This window comes from Lampris incognitus, chromosome 5, assembly GCF_029633865.1.
Source record: "Lampris incognitus isolate fLamInc1 chromosome 5, fLamInc1.hap2, whole genome shotgun sequence".
Classification (NCBI taxonomy): Eukaryota; Metazoa; Chordata; class Actinopteri; order Lampriformes; family Lampridae; genus Lampris; species Lampris incognitus.
This window is the reverse complement of record NC_079215.1, coordinates 39104294-39124293: the sequence shown is the minus strand read 5'-3', so window position 1 is coordinate 39124293 and position 20000 is coordinate 39104294. Positions and strand designations below refer to the sequence as shown.

Below are 20000 nucleotides of genomic sequence, written 5' to 3'. Positions count from 1 at the left end.
ATTTATGTACAAGTAAATCACAGTGAAGTCCTAGAGGGCCTTACAAACATGTTAGTTTCTCTGCAATGTGCAACACCCGCTATTATCCTTCCAACCCTCGATTCAGATGAGGGAAAACCTCCCCAGGATAAAAGCCTTACCAGGAAAAATGATGGGGTTTTTGTTTCAGGACAGATAGTGCAGAGGTGCCGGGAGGATGGGGTAGACAAGCAGTAAAAGATTTACAATAGCCAGGCACTCAATAAATAAACATGTTATAGTGAGACATTGCAGAATATACACAACTATTCAGTATAGTAAGTTATAGTTATGTACATCACCGTTTCCTCCAGAAGCTAGTTCCCATCCTCTCTTGGCAGAATGAAAAGGGTTTTTGTGATGGGATTTAGGTCTCGGGATCTCAGGTTTCTGTTAAACCTGAGACCCGAGACAAAGCAGCACAACTTTTGTGGCTAACCCCCAGCTCACTTATTCAGTGGTAGGCGAAACACTGATTTACATAATAATACAGTTAATATTCTTCTCAATTCAGAAGATTGCCACAGTATTGTAACCCATGATGAAAGACCCTTTCCAGTAGACATCCGTAATTCACCCCGAATCAAAATTCCCTTTGCTTCCAAAACGGTAAACAACCACTTCCTCGCCGCTCATGTGGAGAGAGGCATGTTGGCTGGACTTTTCCACTCTATCACATTGGTTATTAAAGTAACATAGGCCTGATATTACATAATGTACGATGTGATGTGATATGATATGATATGTGATGTGATGTGATGTGATGTGATGTGATATGATGACATGACTTCACACCTAAAGCCTTTGAAATTCTCAGCTACTTTATTGCAGAACATGAAATCTCATTTGTTGTTGCAAAACCAAAGCTGAGCGACTGCAATGTTTAAGTGTGGTTTTTAATGCCAAATCCAATTTTCTGTGACCAAGACCCACCTGTGCACTACAGCCAACTTCAGCCAGAATATCTACTTCAAAGTATTACTTGAGATCTGTTTGTAATTATGTCAAGTGTACATAGTCTACACCGAGAGTAGTTGTGTGTACGGGTACAGAACCTCTTTTATCATAACATTACTACACAGGAAGCTTCAGATAGTATACGCCGATGACTGTGTCACAGTAGTGCATTCCTGTATTATTTTCCCCCTGGCCTTTAATTTGGCAAGACATGTCATTTCAGTGATTAATATCTTTCCTCTAATTCAGTGACTTACTGACCCTAACCGAGTTCCTATTCACACTGGAGTCATCATGTCTTCATCAGATCAGGGATGTTTCGTAGACGGTAATGGAAATGTTTTGCTGCCAGAGACACTTTACAGAAGCCTGAAAAACATGAGTAAGAATGCCAAAATATTTCTCAAAAAAAAACAACCTTTGACGTCATTGTGGTAAGTGTTTGATAGCATACGTTCCTCAATCATCCGGCCCTTTCCCATTTTTCACGTCCTCTCTCTCCTCCTTCCTCTCCTCCCCCTCCACTCTCATCTATACTCCTTGTCTGGCTTCCCCCCATCTGTGGCCTTCTATGTTCTATCTCCCTCTGTCTCGTTCCTCCTCAAGAGAAAGAGGGAGAGCCTCTTTTCAGATTTCGCCGTGGGGGATGGCCGTCTCGTATCCGTCCCGTCTCCCTCCTCTCAGCTGGACACCAAAGACAAGCTCTGGTGTCTGCACTCTGCCCTGCTACAGTGTCGTGGCCTACTGGAGAGGGCCATGAGCAGGGAGGAAGAGGAGCTGGGTGGGGGGGAGAAGGGAGAGTACGAGAGTCAGGGTAAACTAGTGAGGGAGCGACTCTCTCTGCTCCTCGGCTGCACAGGGGAACTCCTTAAGGCCGCCGATGGATCAGTGGTCCTGACTCCCAACTTGGACAGCTTGGAGGTAGGCACAAAATGTTTTCAGACATTTTGATGGCAATGCAATACCGGTGTTACCAAAATCTGTGACCCATCAGATTCTGTGACCCTGCCCTTAAAACACTCTATTTCGGCCATCCTCCAGATGCTAATCCTAATCTTGGCCCCATCAAATCCTCATTTGGTATCAGCTGTCTCCAGCCCAATACCTAAACTTCAACCTTATCTTAACTGCCGTTCCCTGGCTGAAAGAGTGTGTTTTAATGGAAGGTTTACATAATCTGACAGGTCACCGATTTTGGTGCAACATCGGCTTTTGGCAGACATGTGAAATGGACGTAAGCCAGTTGGTTTTCCTCCTCTCGTGAGACAGATAGACCGTTCGACGTCTCTGTTTGAGTTGAAGCTCTGGATATACCGGGTCTTCAAAGAAGTGGACTACTGGAGCCAGACAGCCATCACCATGCTGCAGGCCCTGCCCGCAGTCACGGCCAAGGAGGTGGGGAGGACCGCCGCGGGCAGCAGGAGGAGGAGGAGCTTGCGGCGATGAGACGTAGGAGATGCACGTGTGGGCGAGGAGGAATAATGACAGAGAAGAGAGGTTAGGGAGGAGGGGTGGAGGGCAGACGGACTGAAGGGACGCAGAGGATGAGATGAGATAGAGGTGCTCAGTGGTGTTCACCATGACAAAGGGAGCGATTTAGAGAGATGGAGAAATAAATGAGCACTTAATGTCAGCCAAGAGTGAAAGATTGAGTGGGTGGGAGCCTTCTCTGCCAGATATGGCATGTAGTTGTGAAACACTTTTAAAACACTGAAAGATAAAACCAAGAAAAATAGTACATTTCATCGTTGGTGAACACAAATGTATTTTCTCTCTGAGACAAAATCTGTAGCGTAGCTTTTCTTGCTGCAAACTCATGCGATGGACATTTGCTTTATATTCTGGTTATGCTATTAACCTGAAGCTGAACTGCAAAACTTCATGCGGATCTATTTTTATAACTTCTCTTACTTACTTGAAGTCCATTTCTGGCTTACTTGGAGTACGTTAAGATTTGAGGGATTTTAATTTCCTAACATATTTTAAATGTGAAAACCATGTGTTTCTTAATGAGATATATAAGATGTATTTGTCAGCTAACGTTGCCGACCTCTTTCTTTCTTTCTAGTGCATAAAGAAGTTACTGAGTATATATATATATTTTTTGTAGCGAGTTTCTCCAAAACTGACGAGAGAAAGAGATGAAGGAATGTTTTAATGTCAGCATTAACGTGTTTCTGGTGTAACTACGTGTGTATTATGTCTCACCAGGACTTCAACAAAGCAGTGAGTCTGTTGAGTGTGTGTGATGAATGAGAGGCCTGAGTGCCGTGACTGTTTTCCAGCCCAAATCAATGCTCCCTCTAGTGGCCATCCATTTACCCTCACTGGAGGAGGAGGAGGAGGATGCAAGAGCATCCTCTAACGTCCATAATACATACAGCACATAACACCCGCTATTCTTTCTTTCTTTCTTTCTTTCTTTCTTTCTTTCTTTCTTTCTTTCTTTCTTTCTTTCTTTCTTTCTTTCTTTCTTTCTTTCTTTCTTTCTTTCTTTCTTTCATATTGATCATACATACATGCATACACACTTACCTACACCCACACACTTACATTTATACATACATGCACACACACACACATACATAATTCTTTCTCTAATGTTGATAATACATACAGCACATAACATCCGCTAAATCTTTCTTTCTTTCTTTCTTTCTGAAGTGTTCAACACAAACTTGGCTGCCTTCAACTTTCATATTAATGATATTCATGCAAAATAAAAGACATAATCCTACAGAAGGAAAATTCTTACTGTTTTCAAAGAAATTGCATTCCAACTGCTTGTTTTGATATTCTAAATTATATTAGATTTTTGTTGTTGTTGTTGTTTTTAACATATTTTATATTTAATAAGTTCAGGCATCTTTTAAAGGGAGTATGAGGATGGGGAATAATGTCGGGGACATGAGGAGGAGCGAGGTGGGGTGTGTGTGAGTGGGCCACATGCAGAGCTACATGTTAGGGGACCCAAGTGAAGGATGTGGTGGATGCTGTAGAAAGTAGACCCCATTTGTTAACACGCCTAACGCAGATGAATAAATGTTAATCCATACAGAACTTTACGTTTGTGTTCCACCACAGTGTAGTTTTTGCTTTTTGTTTTCCAGTTAACTCATCTCTTCAGGTGACACTTAACAAGTCCATGAAGAACATAATCTTCCAGACCTACACTTGGTCACTCGGTATTAGACAGAAATATACAGAACAAGCAGAGACGTGTGCAAGTGTCTCCAGGAGCAAAACATGGATGAGACTGAATGTCACAGAGACCTTTGAGAGAACCTGAGCAAGCCTTTGGTTTGTGTCAATGTCCAGGGTGAGGGAAATGTTTGATTGCTTTTTAACTTTAATAACTTTAATTTGTATAACGTCTGTTACTGAACATTGTGAAAGCGCGCACCAATGTGAGATCATGTCCATCTTTTGTGCGCTGACCAGCTACGAGGCACAGCAACAATGTAAACTATGAAATGTGATCGTTTGAGTGATTCAGGCTTCACCAAAACGAAGAGAAACCAATCTAGATGCCGAAATTCAAAATAAGTAGTACAGTTTGTCATTGATTACACCTTCATTCGTCAACCAGGATGAATTTCCGGCCTACAGTTGGCTTTTAAGAGAATTACATGTAGATGTGTAAAAGGCATCAGCTGCACCTTTGACCAAAAACATACCAAATGACATGGGTCTACGGGTAGGGGTGGAAAATGCCATTTATTGTACTTTGTGGATGGCTCATTTGATTATTGTAATTTTTTTTCCTGACTTTGTCAATAAACTTGTCACTAATAAAGCCATGCAATAGTTTACTGCCTGTGTAATAATTTGGATCTCTGAAAATTAAGCGCATAAAAACAATTTTGGACTGATTTGACCCAAGTCAAATGTGATAATCCTGCCCATCAAATTGTGATTGGGTCATTAGATCCAATAAACCATGTATTGGTGTCAGGGAAGGCCTCAGTTAACTGCTTGGCTTTCATTGGCAACTTACATTTGTATCTTACTTGCCAACCAAAGGTAAGGCAGTGCTGGGATTAGCTAGCCATCACCATGACAACAAGATGGAAGACAAGATGGAAGACAAGTATCCTTTCTCAGAAACTGAGAGAGGAGTTGGATCAGCTGGTAAAAGTACACTATGAGAGTGGTCCTGTTCTTCAGCCTCCCAGATGTTGCTTCCATCGGTGCCGTCAACATGGGCATTTTCCCCCAACTGGAAATCTTCAGAAGGCAACTGATGGTGTAAAATCTTTCACAGACAAATAAGTAAAGAACTTGTGCTCGCCAACATTAAGAGAAAATAATTTACCACCCTCCAAACTCACATTAAAGCATCAAAGTTATGCATTGGAGTGAAAATAAGGCCCTGCATCAAAAAAGGTGCAATGTTTTGCTTCAAAATCTACCGGACACAAGAAAACCCGATGTCTACCGTGACCAGAAGACAGACTGGAAGGTATCACAGGTCTGCTGCTAGTGCCACCAGCCAGTATTGCCTGTGCACAGCATCGTGCAAATTCTGTGTTGACAGCCTGTAGAACGGAAAAAAATGCAATGCACAGCAAGGTGATGCCGCCTCGAAAATTAAACATTGTATGTGCACCCCTACAGCTATATAGTTTTCATCGCTCACCAATTGGTATTGGTAATTCTGCAGCAAACAGACATTTTTAAATTATAACCTTACTCTTTGAAATGTTTTCAACCGGTAAATAATCCATGGACTACTAAAATTGAATTGACTTTTAACTTTCTGGAGTTTGATGACACCTGGTGGCTCGAGACACTCATCGTAAAGAGAAGCCAAGCATTGTTTTGGACTGTGGCTCACAAGTAGACTTACCGCCAGTCTCAAACACGCTGACTAACTAGCTATACATCCGTTCATCTATCTATCTATCTATCTATCTATCTATCTATCTATCTATCTATCTATCTATCTATCTATCTATCTATCTATCTATCTATCTATCTATCTATCTATCTATCTATCTATCTATCTATCTATCTATCTATCTATCTATCTATCTATCTAACCAAACATCTATCTATCTATCTATCTATCTATCTATCTATCTATCTATCTATCTATCTATCTATCTATCTATCTATCTATCTATCTATCTATCTATCTATCTATCTATCTATCTATCTATCTATCTATCTATGACTCATCTGAAATACACAAGTACGTGTATAATATACATATATATTTGTTATTCTCTCCTTTTTTTCTCTCCCCAATCGTATTCGGCCAATTACCCCACTCTCCCGAGCTGTCCCGGTCGCTGCTCCACCCCCTCTGCCGATCCGGGGAGGGCTGCAGAGTGCAAACTACTACACGTCTCTGCCGATACAAATGGAGTCGCCAGCGGCCAGCGGATTCTTTTCACCTGATTGTGAGGAGTTTCGTCAGGGGGACGTAGCGCGAGGGAGGATCACGCTATTCCTCCCAGTTCCCCCTACCCTCGAAGAGACGCCCCGACCGACCGACCAGAGGAGGAGCTAGTGCAGCGACCAGGACACACACCCAGATCCGGCTTCCCACCCGCAGACATGGCCAATTGTGTCTGTAGGGACGCCCGACCAAGCCGGAGGTAACACTGGGATTCGATCCGGCGATCCCTGTGTTGGTAGACAACGGAATAGCCCGTTACGCTACCCGGACGTCAAAATCAAAACAAATCAAATCAAATCAAATCAAATCAATTTTATTTGTATAGCCCAATATCACAAATTACAAATTTGCCTCAGTGGGCTTAACAGCAACACAACATCCTGTCCTTAGACCCTCTCATCGGATAAGGAACAACTCCCTAAAAAAACCCTTTAACAGGGAGAAAAAATAGGAAGAAACCTCAGGGAGAGCAACAGAGGGATCTCACACCCAAGACGGACAGCATGCAATGGATGTTGTGTTCACGCAATTTACATAATACAACAGTGAAAGAGGATAACAGAATTATAATGGACATAGAATTAATGAAGAACATGATGCACAGGATGCCAAGCAGTGTCCACATGCCAACGGAGCAGTCCAGGACCCAAGCCATGCGACCAGCATCATCATGTAATAAAAGAAAAACTTATGTGAGGAGTGGAAGGGCAGGCAGCATCCAAATGGCGACCACCATCACCACGGAGACCTGAGAGGAGAACCGACTGCACATGCACGCAAGAGAGACTCACATGACACCATTCAAACAAAGAAAAAGAGAAAGGAGAAGACATCATTCAGAGAGAGAGAAAAGACATGTTAGAGAAGAGAACAGTTTGCAATAGTCATTAGCCATAATCAATTAAGTCATCAATTAGTCATAATCTATACTCTGTAATCTATACTCTATATAATCTATTATATGTCCCGTATAATGTTTTTAGGGGGTGCTATTTAGTGTGGTTCACATGGTGCGAATCGGAGGAGAAATTGGGTAGGGGCAATTCTGAAGGAAGAGTATATCAAGAGTGTGCTGGAGGTGAAGAGAGTGTCGGACAGAGTGATGAGTATGAAACTGGAGATTTCCAGTTTCATAACTTCCAGTTAGAAGGTGTATTGATCAATGTTATCAGTGCATATGCCCCACACGTTGGGTAGGAGATGGGGGAGAAAGAAGAATTCTGGAGTGAGTTGGATGAAGTTGTGGAGAGTGTTCCCAAGGGGGAAAGAATGGTGACTGGAGCAGACTTCAGCGGGCATGCTGGTGAAGGGAACAGAGGTGACAAGAAGGTTATGGGGAGGTATGGTGTCAAGGAGAGAAATGTGGAAGGTGGTGGATTTTGCGAAAAGTATGGAAATGGCTGTGGTGAATACATATTTTAAGAACAGGGAAGAATACAGGGTGACATATAAGAGTGGGGGAAAGTGCACACAGGTGGACTATATCTTGTGTAGAAGGCGTGATCTGAAAGGGATTGGAGACTACAAAGTGGTGACAGGGGAGAAAGTAGTTAGGCAGCATTAGATGGTGGTCTGTAGGATGAGGATGACTTTGGAGACCAAGAGGAGGAAGACAGTGAAGGCAGAGCCAAGGATCAAATGGTGGAAGTTGAAGAAGGAAGACTGTTGTGTGGAGTTCAGGGAAGAGTTAAAACAGGCACTGGGTGGTAGTGAAGAGATGCCAGATTAGTGGGCAACCACTGCTGAAATAGTGAGGGCGACAGCTAGGAAGGTACTTGGTGTGTCATCAGGACAGAGGAAGGAAGACAAGGAGACTTGGTGGTGGAATGAGGAAGTACAGCAAATTATACAGAGGAAGAAGTTGGCAAAGAAGAAGTGGGATAGTCAGAGATGAAGAAAGTAGACAGGAGTACAAGGAGATGCAGTGTAAAGCGAAGAGAGAGGTGGCAAAGGCAAAGGAAAAGGCGTATGGGGAGTTGTATGACATGTTAGACAGTAAGGAAGGAGAAAAGGACTTGTACCGATTAGCTAGACAGAGGGACCGAGCTGCAAAGGATGTGCAGCAGGTTAGGGCGATCAAGGATAGGGATGGAAATGTACTGACAAGTAAGGAGAGTGTGTTGAGAAGATGGAAGGAGTACTTCGAGGGGCTGATGAATAAAGAAAATGAGAGAGAGAAGGTTGGATGATGTGGGGATAGTGAATCAGGAAGTGCAGTGGATTAGCAAGGAGGAAGTGAGGGCAGCTATGAAGAGGATGAAGAGTGGAAAGGCAGTTAGTCTTGATGACATGCCTGTGGAGGCATGGAGATGTTTAGGAGAGATGGCAGTGGAGTTTTTAACTAGATTGTTTAACACAATCTTAGAAAGTGAGAGGATGCCTGAGGAATGAAGAAGAAATAAACTGGTACCGATTTTCAAAAATAAGGGCGATGTGCAGAACTGTAGCAGCTACAGAGGTATAAAGTTGATCAGCCACAGCATGAAGATATGGGAAAGAGTAATAGAAGCTAGGTTAAGAGGAGAGGTGATGATTAGCGAGCAGCAGTATGGTTGCATGCCACGAAACAGCACCACAGATGCAATGTTTGCTTTGAGAATGTTGATGGAGAAGTATAGAGAAGGCCAGAGGAGTTACATTGTGTCTTTGTAGAGTTAGAGAAAGCATACGACAGGGTGCCGAGAGAGGTGTGGTATTGTATGAGGAAGTTGGGAGTTGCACAGAAGTATGTAGCAGTGGTGCAGGATATGTATGAGGGAAGTGTGACAGTGGTGAGGTGTGCGGTTGGAATGACAGATGGGTTCAAGGTGGAGGTGGGATTACATCAAGGATCGGCTCTGAGCCCTTTCTTGTTTGCAATGGTGATGGACAGGTTGATGGACAAGATCGGGCAGGAGTCTCTGTGGACTATGATGTTCGCAGATGGCATTGTGATCTGTAGCGAGGGTAGGGTGCAGGTTGAGGAGAGCCTGGAGAGGTGGAGGTATGCACTGGAGAGAAGAGGAATGAAAGTCAGTAGGCACAAGATGGAATAAATATGCGTGAATGAGAGGGAGGACAGTGGAATGGTGAGGATGCAAGGAGTAAAGGTGATGAAGGTGTATGAGTTTAAATACTTGGGGTCAACTGTCCAAAGTAACAGGGAGTGCAGAAGAGAGGTGAAGAAGAGAGTGCAGGCAGGGTGGAGTGGGTGGAGAAGAGTGTCAGGAGTGATTTGCAACAGAATGTACCAGCAGGAGTTAAAGTGAAGGTTTACAAGATGGCTGTGAGACCAGCTATGTTATATGGTTTGGAGACAGTGGCACTGATGAAAAGACAGGAGGACTGGAGGTGGCAGAGATGAAGATGCTAAGATTTTCACTGGGAGTGATGAAGAAGGACAGCATTAGGAATGAGTATATTAGAGGCACAGCTCAGGTTGGACAGTTTGGAGACAAATCAAGAGAAGCAAGATAGAAATGGTTGGTCTTGTGTGGAGGAGAGATGCTGGGTATATTGGGAGAAGGAGGCTGAATATGGAGCTGCCAGGGAAGAAGAAAAGAGGAAGGCCAAAGAGAAGGTTTACGGATGTGGTGAGAGAGGACATGCAGGTGGCCGGTGTGACAGAAGAAGATGCAGAGGACAGGAAGAGATGGAAACGGATGATCCGCTGTTGTGACCCCTAATGGGAGCAGCCGAAAGTACTACTACTGGAGTCATAGTATTTCAAGTGGTTTAAATAAAAATTCAACAATTCAAAAAGAAAAATGAAATGGAGTAGGGATGTGGTTCAGCATCAACGAACAATGTCATATTTCCTTTAAAAACTTTTTTCATGGTGGTGTAATAACTTATTTTTCTCTTACAGGGTATGCATTTGCGTTCTTTACTCACTTGTTTAGAATAATTATCATTTCAGCTCTTTTTTGGCAGGTTGATTAAAGAGCACACAACAAGTAAGGGTCAGGAACATGACAGGAGTTAAACATTATGGACCAACTGGACATGTATTGGCTCCAATGGCTCTGTATCATAACCTGTAGGTTCCTTGTGCCGTTCATAGTCTTTATGAGTCATGGATTAAGATGTAGAACATCTAGATCTACATCAAAATCTAATTGTTTGATTTCTTGTCTAATTAATTACTAAATCCTAAAATCTGCATCTGTTTGCAAGCAGGATTCACCAGAAACGACATATGTAATGTGTATTATCACTGTCTAGAAAGGGATGCTAACAACAGTAATGCTGCACAACCCTGCTGATTGTCTATGTCGTCTCGCTGGATGCAAGGCTAGCCTCTTTAAGGTCTAAACAGTGCTCAGAGTTAGACGCAACATTTGAATTATATCCCAGAGGTTATGACCTGGATCTCCTTGTGTCGGTGCGGTCATTATTTTCTCCTGTCTTCTGTTAATGTGTCATAATTACCTAAAAACTCCCTTCGAGAGTAACTCCTCTTGACAGTCAGCTGAAAGCAAAGCAATGCTCGTGTAAACCTACTCCACATCAGTAGACACCACACTTTTATGTTGGACAACATATAGATAGCGACATGTTACAAGGGCAGCTGGAGCTTGTTCTGACAGCTGGGGTGGGTAAGCATGCATCCATCCATCCATCCATCCATCCATCCATCCATCCAGCCATCCATTATCCAAGCGGCTTATCCCAATCGGGGTTGCAGGGATGCTGGAGCCCCATCCCAGCAGCCACTAGGCGGCAGGTGGGGAGACACCCTGGACAGGCCACCAGTCCAGCACAGGGCCGACAACCCGCGCAGGCACGGGGAGAATGGGGAACACACAGAGGACGCCCTGGGACGACCCCCAAGGTTGGACAACCCCGAGATTCGAACCCAGGACCTTCTTGCTGTGAGACGACCGTGCTAACCACTGCGCAGGCAGGCAAGCAGTGTGAAATGTGACATTTTAAAAGTATCTGATACAAATAAAAAAACTGAAACTTCAAAATGGAAATTATTGGAAACTTAAATGTGATCACATAAAACTTTCACCTTTGATAGCCATAATCTGTTGTGTGTTTTGTTTTTTTGTTTTGGGGGGGGGGCTGTTTTTATTGTGAGAAGGTTGCAAAAGAATGCACAGCATATATAAGGTTAAAAAACTTTTTCTTTGTTGATAAGTTGTGGAAATGCACTAAACTAATGAAAAGTCAACTTTTGTTTACTGACAAACGTATTACTGATGCATGAATTTGAATACTGAACAGGTGCAATCAAATAAATTTAAATTTGTCCCTTGATTCTGCATGACCTAACTGGTTTTCATAAAAACATTCTCAACGCACGTGATGAGTAGCCGTGTGCATGCTTGTGTGTATGTGTGGGTGTATATTTGTGTGTTAAAATACATGTGAATGATTTGGATCTAAGACAGAATTATATGAGGAGGATGGCTGATATTTTATATTTTGATAAAAATATTAGCAGTCGGAGTGTGCGTAGTCGTGTGTGTGTGTGTGTGTGTGTATGTGTGTGTGTTTATGTTTAACTTTAAGGAAATACAGGATATTTGATTGAGTGAAAGGGTTTGCGTCTGTGCACAGAGGGTGTGTATGTGTGGTGCTGCAAATGTGTTGTACATGCGCGCATGATGTGCAAATGAATGTGTGCACACGTGTTTGTTGCATGAATGTTTATGTTTGTGGGTGCATGTGTGCATGCATGTTTTTGTGTGTCAATATGCATGTATGTATGTGTGTGTTTGTGTTTTGTGTATGTGTGTATGTATATATGTATGTGTGCATATATGTATATGTATATATATATGTGTGTATGTATATATATATATTCCAGTGATTCAATTAATTCTTTGACAGTACTAGCCTGTTTCATGCTATAAGCAATCAATCAATCAATCAATATATGTGTGTGTGTATGTGTGTATGTGTGCGTGTGCGTGTGCGTGCACGTATGTGTGGTTGTTAGAGAAGGAGTGGCAGCCAGGATGCCTGTGGAAGAGGGGGGAGGGGTGTGTGTGTGTGTGTGTGTGTGTGTGTGTGTGTGTGTGAGTGGGAGAGAGAGAGAGGGAGAGAGAGAGAGCATGCGACCAAGAGAGAAAATATGCGTGTGTGTTAGAGGGAAAGAGAGCAGAGAGAGAAAATGGGTGTGTGTCTCTGCATATTTGTGTGTGTGTGTGTGTGTGTGTGCGCGCGCGCTGGGCGTGTGTGCCACAGTGTGTGTATGTGTCCGCTTGTGCGCATTTGTTCGCGTGTGTACTTGCGCATTCGTGTGTGTGGGTGTATGTGTGTCTTTGTGTGAGAGAGATGAAAAAGGAGAAGGGGAGAGAGGGCAGAAGTGTGTGTGTGTGTGTGTGTGTGTGTCTGTGTGTGCGTGTGTCTGTGTGTGTGTGAGAGAGACAGACAGACAGACAGACAGACAGACAGACAGAGAGACAGACAGCGCGAGAGAGGGAGGGGAGAATGGGAGAAAGAGCAAGAGAGAAAATGTGTATGCGAGCGTGCCTGTGAATGTTTGCGCAGGCACGTGTGTTCCTGTGTGTGTGTGTGTGTGTGTGCGTTTGTGTATGTGTGTACGTGTGTTTCTTAGTGTGTTTGTGTGTGTACGTGTGTGAGTGACTGAGTGAGAAAGAGAGAGAGAAGCAGAGCAAGAGAGGGAATGTGTGTATGTGTGTGTGTGTGTGTGTGTGTGTGTATGTGTGTGAGCGAGCGAGAGAGAGAGAGAGGACGTGTGTGTGAGAGAACGAGAGAGAACGAGAGGGGGAGGGGTATATGAGAGGGATGTGTGTACGTGTGTGCCTGTGCCTGTGTCTGTGTGTGTGTGCGTGCGTAGGTGGGAATGTGTGTACGTGTATATGGTTGTGTATTTGCCTGTGTGTGTGTGTGTGTGTGAGAGAGAGTGAGTGTGTGAGTGTGTGTGTGTCTGACAGAGATAGAGGGGGAGGGGTGTGTGTGAGAGAGCTAAGAGCAAGCTCTGCAATGGTGTGTGTGGTGTGTGTGTATGCGCGTGCGCGTGCGCGTGTTTGTGCGTGTGTGTCTTACAGCACAACAATATGTGCCTGTACTGAATGAAAGGGAAATGAATGCACTGTGTGTGTGTGTGTATTTGCGTGTGTATGTTTGAGTATGTACGTGCATGTGTGCTTGTGTGCATGTGCGTGTGTTGTGTACGTGTTTGTGAGGATTGTGTGATCATGTGCTATTGTCTGTGCGTAAGCGCACTTAATGCATGTGTACGCATTTATGTTTAATAGGGATTGTGTAGCTGTATGCACAGCAAACATGGATGTATGTGTCTACAGTATGTGTGTGTTTGTCTGTTTCTGTGCACGTGTGTGTGTGTGTGTGTGGGTGTGTGTGTGTTGGTACGTATGTGCATATATATTGGCGATATTGTATGGCTAATGAAGAGGAGCGCACGTGTAATCAAGGAAGATTTTTCCAGCAGGACCCACATCCCCCCTACAGTTTATGTTGCATATGAATTTCTCTAAACTTTGTCTCTGAATTCACACGTGAGCACCTTAAGCAGTGTTTCTCTCATACAGATGTCCGTTGCTTTTCCATGGCTGGAAATCGCAGAGCGCTCAACTGGTAAATTCAGACATGTTAAGAAACTATCATTAAACGTGAAAGCAGCCATTACAAATTTTGTTTACGACTACATTTTGAAGGAAACCGAAATGAAATATGACACCATTGTTTTGTGATTGGCAATTCATGAGAAATACCATGGACCTTGAAATTTAGCTAAGTGCTAAAGTTAGCAAAAACAAAATCATGGCACAAAGCCCAGTCAGCCCCAGCGCACAGTTGCTGAAGCCCAGAATCATAACACAATGAATAACATATGTATGTATCCCAACACACGCTGTGTAAACATGCACTTCTGAGCAAGCTAGCTAACAGGATGACTTGTAATGCTAAATGTAGTAGTCTTGGTGTCAGTGCTGATTGAGAGTTTGCCCACTAGTTACTTACGGAACGTGACTGAAAACCGAATACGCCAAATCTACTGCTCTACACCTGCCATTGGAACCACGAGGTCAGATTAAAAATGACGTAAAATTCTAAAACGATTTTGATCATTTTTGCACAGCATTTTGCACAGCGTTTCTTCTGCAGGAAATGACTACTGAGGTCATTTCCTGTGCATTTCCTGTGGACTGTGACACTCAATTAAGCATCAGCCTGATTAAAAACTTTACCAAAGGATTTGACAACAGAATGCAAAACTGTGAGGCACATTTTATCTCGCACTTTTCTTTGCATTTGTAAAACGTCCAATGTACAATCGTAATCAGGTCAAGTTTATTTGATTAAATTACATGATGACTTCGACGTACCGGGATGAGGCGGTCACACATATAGGTATTTGCACTGCTTTGATTAATGTATGAGTGCATCTGGTTGGTGTTATTTACAATATAATGTTATCCCTGCAGAATTTTGGGGAAAAAACAGGGTATAAAACATTTACTATTACCTTTGCAGAACACAGACACATTAAAAAGCACAGGTTTTTGATTGTTCTCAAATTTCAAATTAGTCTACCACATATCTTGTAATAAGTTCTGCCTATATAAATTATATAACTACAGAATATCGTCTTTCAGTTTTCACATATAGTGTTGTAGCGAATTCAGAGGCAGCCGGGAAGCGAACGCTGGTCTCTCGCACTACAGGCAACCGAGCTAACCAGTCAACTACAGGGTCCGTCCCGTTAGCTAACGGCTGGCGATTCTACTCAACCGTGGTCGTTACATTCCCCCCTCACCATCCCGCGGTCCAGCATACCAGCTCCGTCATGCCTCTGGGTGCATGTGTCCAGAGGCATGAGGGAGCACCAATGTAGCGAATTCAGGGGGCAGCCGTGAAGCAAACCCGGGTCGCCTGCACCACGGGCGACTGTGCTAACCAGTCAACAAAAGGGTACGACCCGTTAACCAAGGGCAAGTGAGTCTACTCATCTGTCGTCGTTACAGTATTTTTTCACAGCCCAACTTTTACAGTAGTAACGCTGGCAGTACATTGATATGGTATTTATTAGTGTCCAAAGTATGACACCTGATACGTTGATCAGACCTTTTGATTCTTTAAAATGTGAAATTTTTTAACCTTATTAGGTAAGAATCCTTAACTTAATTCCTTAACTTAACTTAATAGTGAGTCCATTAATATTGGGATGGCATCCAGCGCTTTACCTGTGCCCCCATAGCTTTAGTGGTTGTGTCAGGAAGGGCATCCGGCGTAAAATTTTGCCAAATCATTATGCGGATTGACAAGACCATACCGGATCAGTCGAGGCTCCATACAGGATTGGCTGAGGCCCTGGATAACAACAGCCACCACTGATACTGTGCCCTCATAGGGTACCAATGAAAACTGTACAATCCGCTGTGGCGACCCCTGAAAAACAGGGAACACGCTGAAAGAAGAAGAAGGTAAGACTCCTTGACTAATATTGAATATAACCTTAAAACTACTGAATCCATCATCAATTCTGAAACGCAATCTGTTGGTTTATGATTTTTATCTTGTGTATTTCAAGTGAGCTTTTAACAATGTGCAAGAAAAGCACATAATACATGTTGGTATGGTTATAGTGATTGGTAATCAATGACACGCCTTGTGTTAGTAATGAAAGTAATTGTGGCAGCATTTTTATTTGCTTGATGGTGTCTTTACAGTAGTCTTAGTAGCCTGGACTGTATAAAGAGTACTACACCATATTTTAATGTGAAGTTTAGAGGCGATCTCAACCTAATTAATATAATGCCACATATGGGGCCTCTGAAATGGAGTATCAATGATAAAAAAAACTTTCAGACTGTCTCCCACATACAAAAGTCACAAGAAATAATAATAGATATAATAATTTCTATTAACCTGTTGAAGAAATTACAGATTAACATTACTTGTGTGTATGTATTTGTGTGCATGTGTGTGGTAAAGGTTAAGAACTGTGAAACATACATTTCACAGTTTTTACTACATTACTTAAATCCGAAAGAACAGGACGATATGGATTGTTAAAAGAGACAGCATCGGCCTGTAATGCACTAGCTCTGTAACATTGTGTTATATCTACATCTATGTGTCTATGTCATCATCGGAGGTCACCTTGGGTCAAGTATGGCAGTCCCCAATCGTCTAGGTTCTCCATGCCATTGGACTCTGGCCACCCCCTGCCAAGGACCGTGTGGTGGCTGCAGGCGCATCAGCCTCTCCACCTAAAAAGCTGTCACACGCAGGTGTCCTCTCATGATGCGGCTCCAGGATCAGCCTCTACACCCACCTGAAGACCCAGAAGGGCTCAGAAGGAGGACAGTCAGGCATATTCTACGTACAAACACATGCACACACACACACACACACACACGCACACACGCACGCACGCACGCACACACGGGTGACAAATAAAAGGAAAATCCAACATAAAGTGTCCTAGTAAGGTGTTGGGCCACCAGGAGCCTCCAGAACAGCTTCAGTGCTGCTTGTCATAGATTCTACAAGTCTCTGAACGCTACTGGAGGGATGGACACCATTCTTCCAAAAGATATTCCCTCATTTGGTGTTTTGATGATGGCAGTGGAGAGCGCTGTCTAACACGTCGGTCCAAAATCTCCCACAGGTGTTAAACTGGGTTGAGATCTAGTTATTGTGAAGGCCATAGCATATGATTTACATCATTTTTCATCCTCATCAAACCATTCAGTGACCGCTCGTGGCCTGTGGATGTGGGCATTGTTACCTTGGAAGAGACCACTCACATCAGGATAGAAATGTCTCATCATAGGATAAAGGTGTTCACTCAGAATAACTTTGTATTGATTTGCAGTGACCCTTCCCCTAAACCATGCCAGGAAAATGCCCCCCATAGCATAACAGAAACCCTGGACCCCCTCACTGTAGGGGCAAAGCATTCAGGTTCTTCCTTTAATTTGTCTCTCTCTCTCTCTCTCTCTCTCTCTCTCTCTCTCTCTCTCTCTCTCTCTCTCTCTCTCTCTCTCTATATACACTGCTCAAAAAAAATAAAGGGAACACATAAGCAATGCAATGTAGCTCCAAGTCAATCACACTTTTGAGATATCAACCTGTCCAGTTAGGAAGCAACACTGATTTGTGAATCAATTTCACCTGTTGGTAAATTGTCTAATTTCCACCTGGTGGAAATTAGACAATTTGCAAGACAACCCCTATAAAAGGAATGGATTCGCAGGTGGTGGCCACAGACCATTTGCCTGTCCTCATCTTTTCTGGCCGATCTTTGGTTAGTTTTTCATTTTGCTAGTGCCCTCACCACTAGAGGTGGCATGAGGCGGTATCTGCAACCTACAGAAGTTGCTCAGGTAGTGCAGCTCATCCAGGATGGCACATCAATGCGTGCTGTGGCAAGAAGATTTGATGTGTCTCCCAGCACAGTGTCCAGAGCATGGAGGAGGTACCAGGAGACAGGCCAGTACACCAGGAGACGTGGAGGGGGCCGCAGGAGGACAACAACCCCGCAGCAGGACCGCTATCTGGTCCTTTGTGCAAGGAGGAACTGGAGGAGCACTGCCGGAGCCCTACAAAACGACCTTCAACAGGCCACTAATGTGCAGGTTTCAGCTCAAACAGTGAGAAACAGAATGCATGAGGATGGTATGAGGGCCCGACGTCCACAATTGGGGCCTGTGCTCACAGCCCAACACCGTGCAGCCCGATTGACCTTTGCCAGAGAACATCTTGGTTGGCAGATTCGCCATTGGCGCCCTGTGCTCTTCACAGATGAGAGCAGGTTCACACTGAACACACGTGACAGACGTGAGAGAGTCTGGAGACGCTGTGGAGAACGTTCTGCTGCCTGCAACATCCTTCAGCATGACCGGTTTGGCGGTGGGTCAGTGATGGTCTGGGGAGGCATATCCTTGGAGGGCCGCACAGACCTCTACGTGCTAGCCAGAGGTACCATGACTGCCATTAGGTACCGGGATGAGATCCTCAGACCCATTGTCAGACCATATGCTGGTGCAGTGGGCCCTGGGTTCCTTCTCATGCATGACAATGCTCGTCCTCATGTGGCCAGAGTGTGTCAGCAGTTCCTCTATTATGAGGGCATTGATGCTATGGACTGGCCTGCACGTTCCCCAGACCTGAATCCAATCGAGCACCTCTGGGACATCATGTCTCGTACCCTCCGCCAACGCGATGTTACACCACAGACTGTCCAGGAGTTGACCGATGCCCTGATCCAGGTCTAGGAGGAGATCCCTCAGGAGACCATCTGTCGTCTCATCAGGAGCATGCCCAGACGTTGTAGGGAGTGCATACAGGCACGTGGAGGCCACACACGCTACTGAGCCTCATTTTGAATCGTCTTGAAGAATTTCCACAGAAGTTGGATCAGCCTATGTTCCCATTTTCCACTTTGATTTTGAGTATGATTCTGAATCCAGACCTTAATGGGCTAATTATTTTGATTTCCATTGATCATTCTTAGGTTATTTTGCTCTAAACACATTCCTCTGTCTAATAAATAAAGATTTTCAGCTGAAATATTTCATTCATCGAGGTCTATATTGTGTTTTTAGGTGTTCCCTTTATTTTTTTGAGCAGTATATATATATATATATATATATATATATATATATATGTGTGTGTGTGTGGTTAGCGCAGTCGCCTCACAGCAAGAAGGTCCTGGGTTCGAGCCCCGGGGTAGTCCAACCTTGGTGGGTCATCCCGGGTCGTCCTCTGTGTGGAGTTTGCATGTTCTCCTCGTGTCTTTGTGGGTTTGCTCCGGTTTCCTCCCGTTGTCCAAAGACATATATAGGTCAGCTGAATTGGCCGTACTAAATTGTCTGTAGGTGTGTGTGTGTGTGTGTGTGTGTGTGTGTGTGTGTGTGTGTGTGTGTGTGTTGGCCCTGTGATGGCCTGGTGGCCTGTCCAGCGTGTCTCCCCGCCTGCCACCCAATGACTGCTGTAACAGGCTCCAGCATCCCCGCGACCCTGAGAGCAGGATAAGCGGTTAAGATAATGGATTAATATATATATATAGATATATCTATATAGATATATATCTATATATATATATAGAGAGAGAGAGAGAGAGAGAGATAGATAGATAGATAGATAGATAGATAGATAGATAGAGCATTCTCTCAGTTAGCAGGTTAATTGCTTCACTTAGAAACGGTCAACTTTTTCATCTGGTCCGTGAGTGCATCTATGCCTCAGCAGGGGTGATAGGTAGTAGCTTAAATCAGTGAACACCCGTACCACAGGAAACAATCTCTACTGGTGACACAAGGAACTCGTTTTAAAGTCATTTGCTTTTAATGTCAGCACATCTAATACACTCGGCAGACCGAAAGGTACGGGTTGTTATTATCTGCTGTGCGCAGCGCACCCCTCTGCTCGGCCGAAATGGACGCGTCTGGAATAACCTTCTCGTAAGCTAGCCGAGCGAGCGGAGAGGCAGCCAGAGGCTGAAAGGTACGGCGGAGAGCAGCAGTCGCCAGCGCGAACATGGCGGAGTCCATACGCTCGGTCTTCGACTACCGGGAGCCACCGACCCTGGACAGCAACGGAGAGGGCGTCAAACCGGCACCGCCACCACGGGGGTGAGGGAGTTAACTGATAGGGGCATAAACAAAGTGTAAAATGTGGAGAATTGGGCTTT

General features: G+C 44.0%; 2 protein-coding genes across 3 annotated transcripts in view; both read left to right on the top strand.

The window, feature by feature from the left end:
• The window catches only part of cntf (ciliary neurotrophic factor), a 6473-nt gene extending 1686 nt beyond the window's left edge, over nt 1-4787 (top strand). The window contains exons 2-3 of the mRNA XM_056279970.1: nt 1582-1896; nt 2245-4787. Coding sequence (XP_056135945.1) covers nt 1582-1896; nt 2245-2421 — 492 coding nt within the window. The 3' untranslated portion in view covers nt 2422-4787. The remainder of the gene's footprint in view (nt 1-1581; nt 1897-2244) is intronic.
• Nucleotides 4788-19826: 15039 nt separating this feature from the next.
• si:dkey-117m1.4 (serine/arginine repetitive matrix protein 1) overlaps nt 19827-20000 on the top strand; it is a 24519-nt gene continuing 24345 nt past the window's right edge. For both annotated transcript variants that reach the window (XM_056280639.1, XM_056280638.1), the window contains exon 1: nt 19827-19941. In XM_056280639.1, coding sequence (XP_056136614.1) covers nt 19847-19941 — 95 coding nt within the window. In that variant the 5' untranslated portion in view covers nt 19827-19846. The remainder of the gene's footprint in view (nt 19942-20000) is intronic.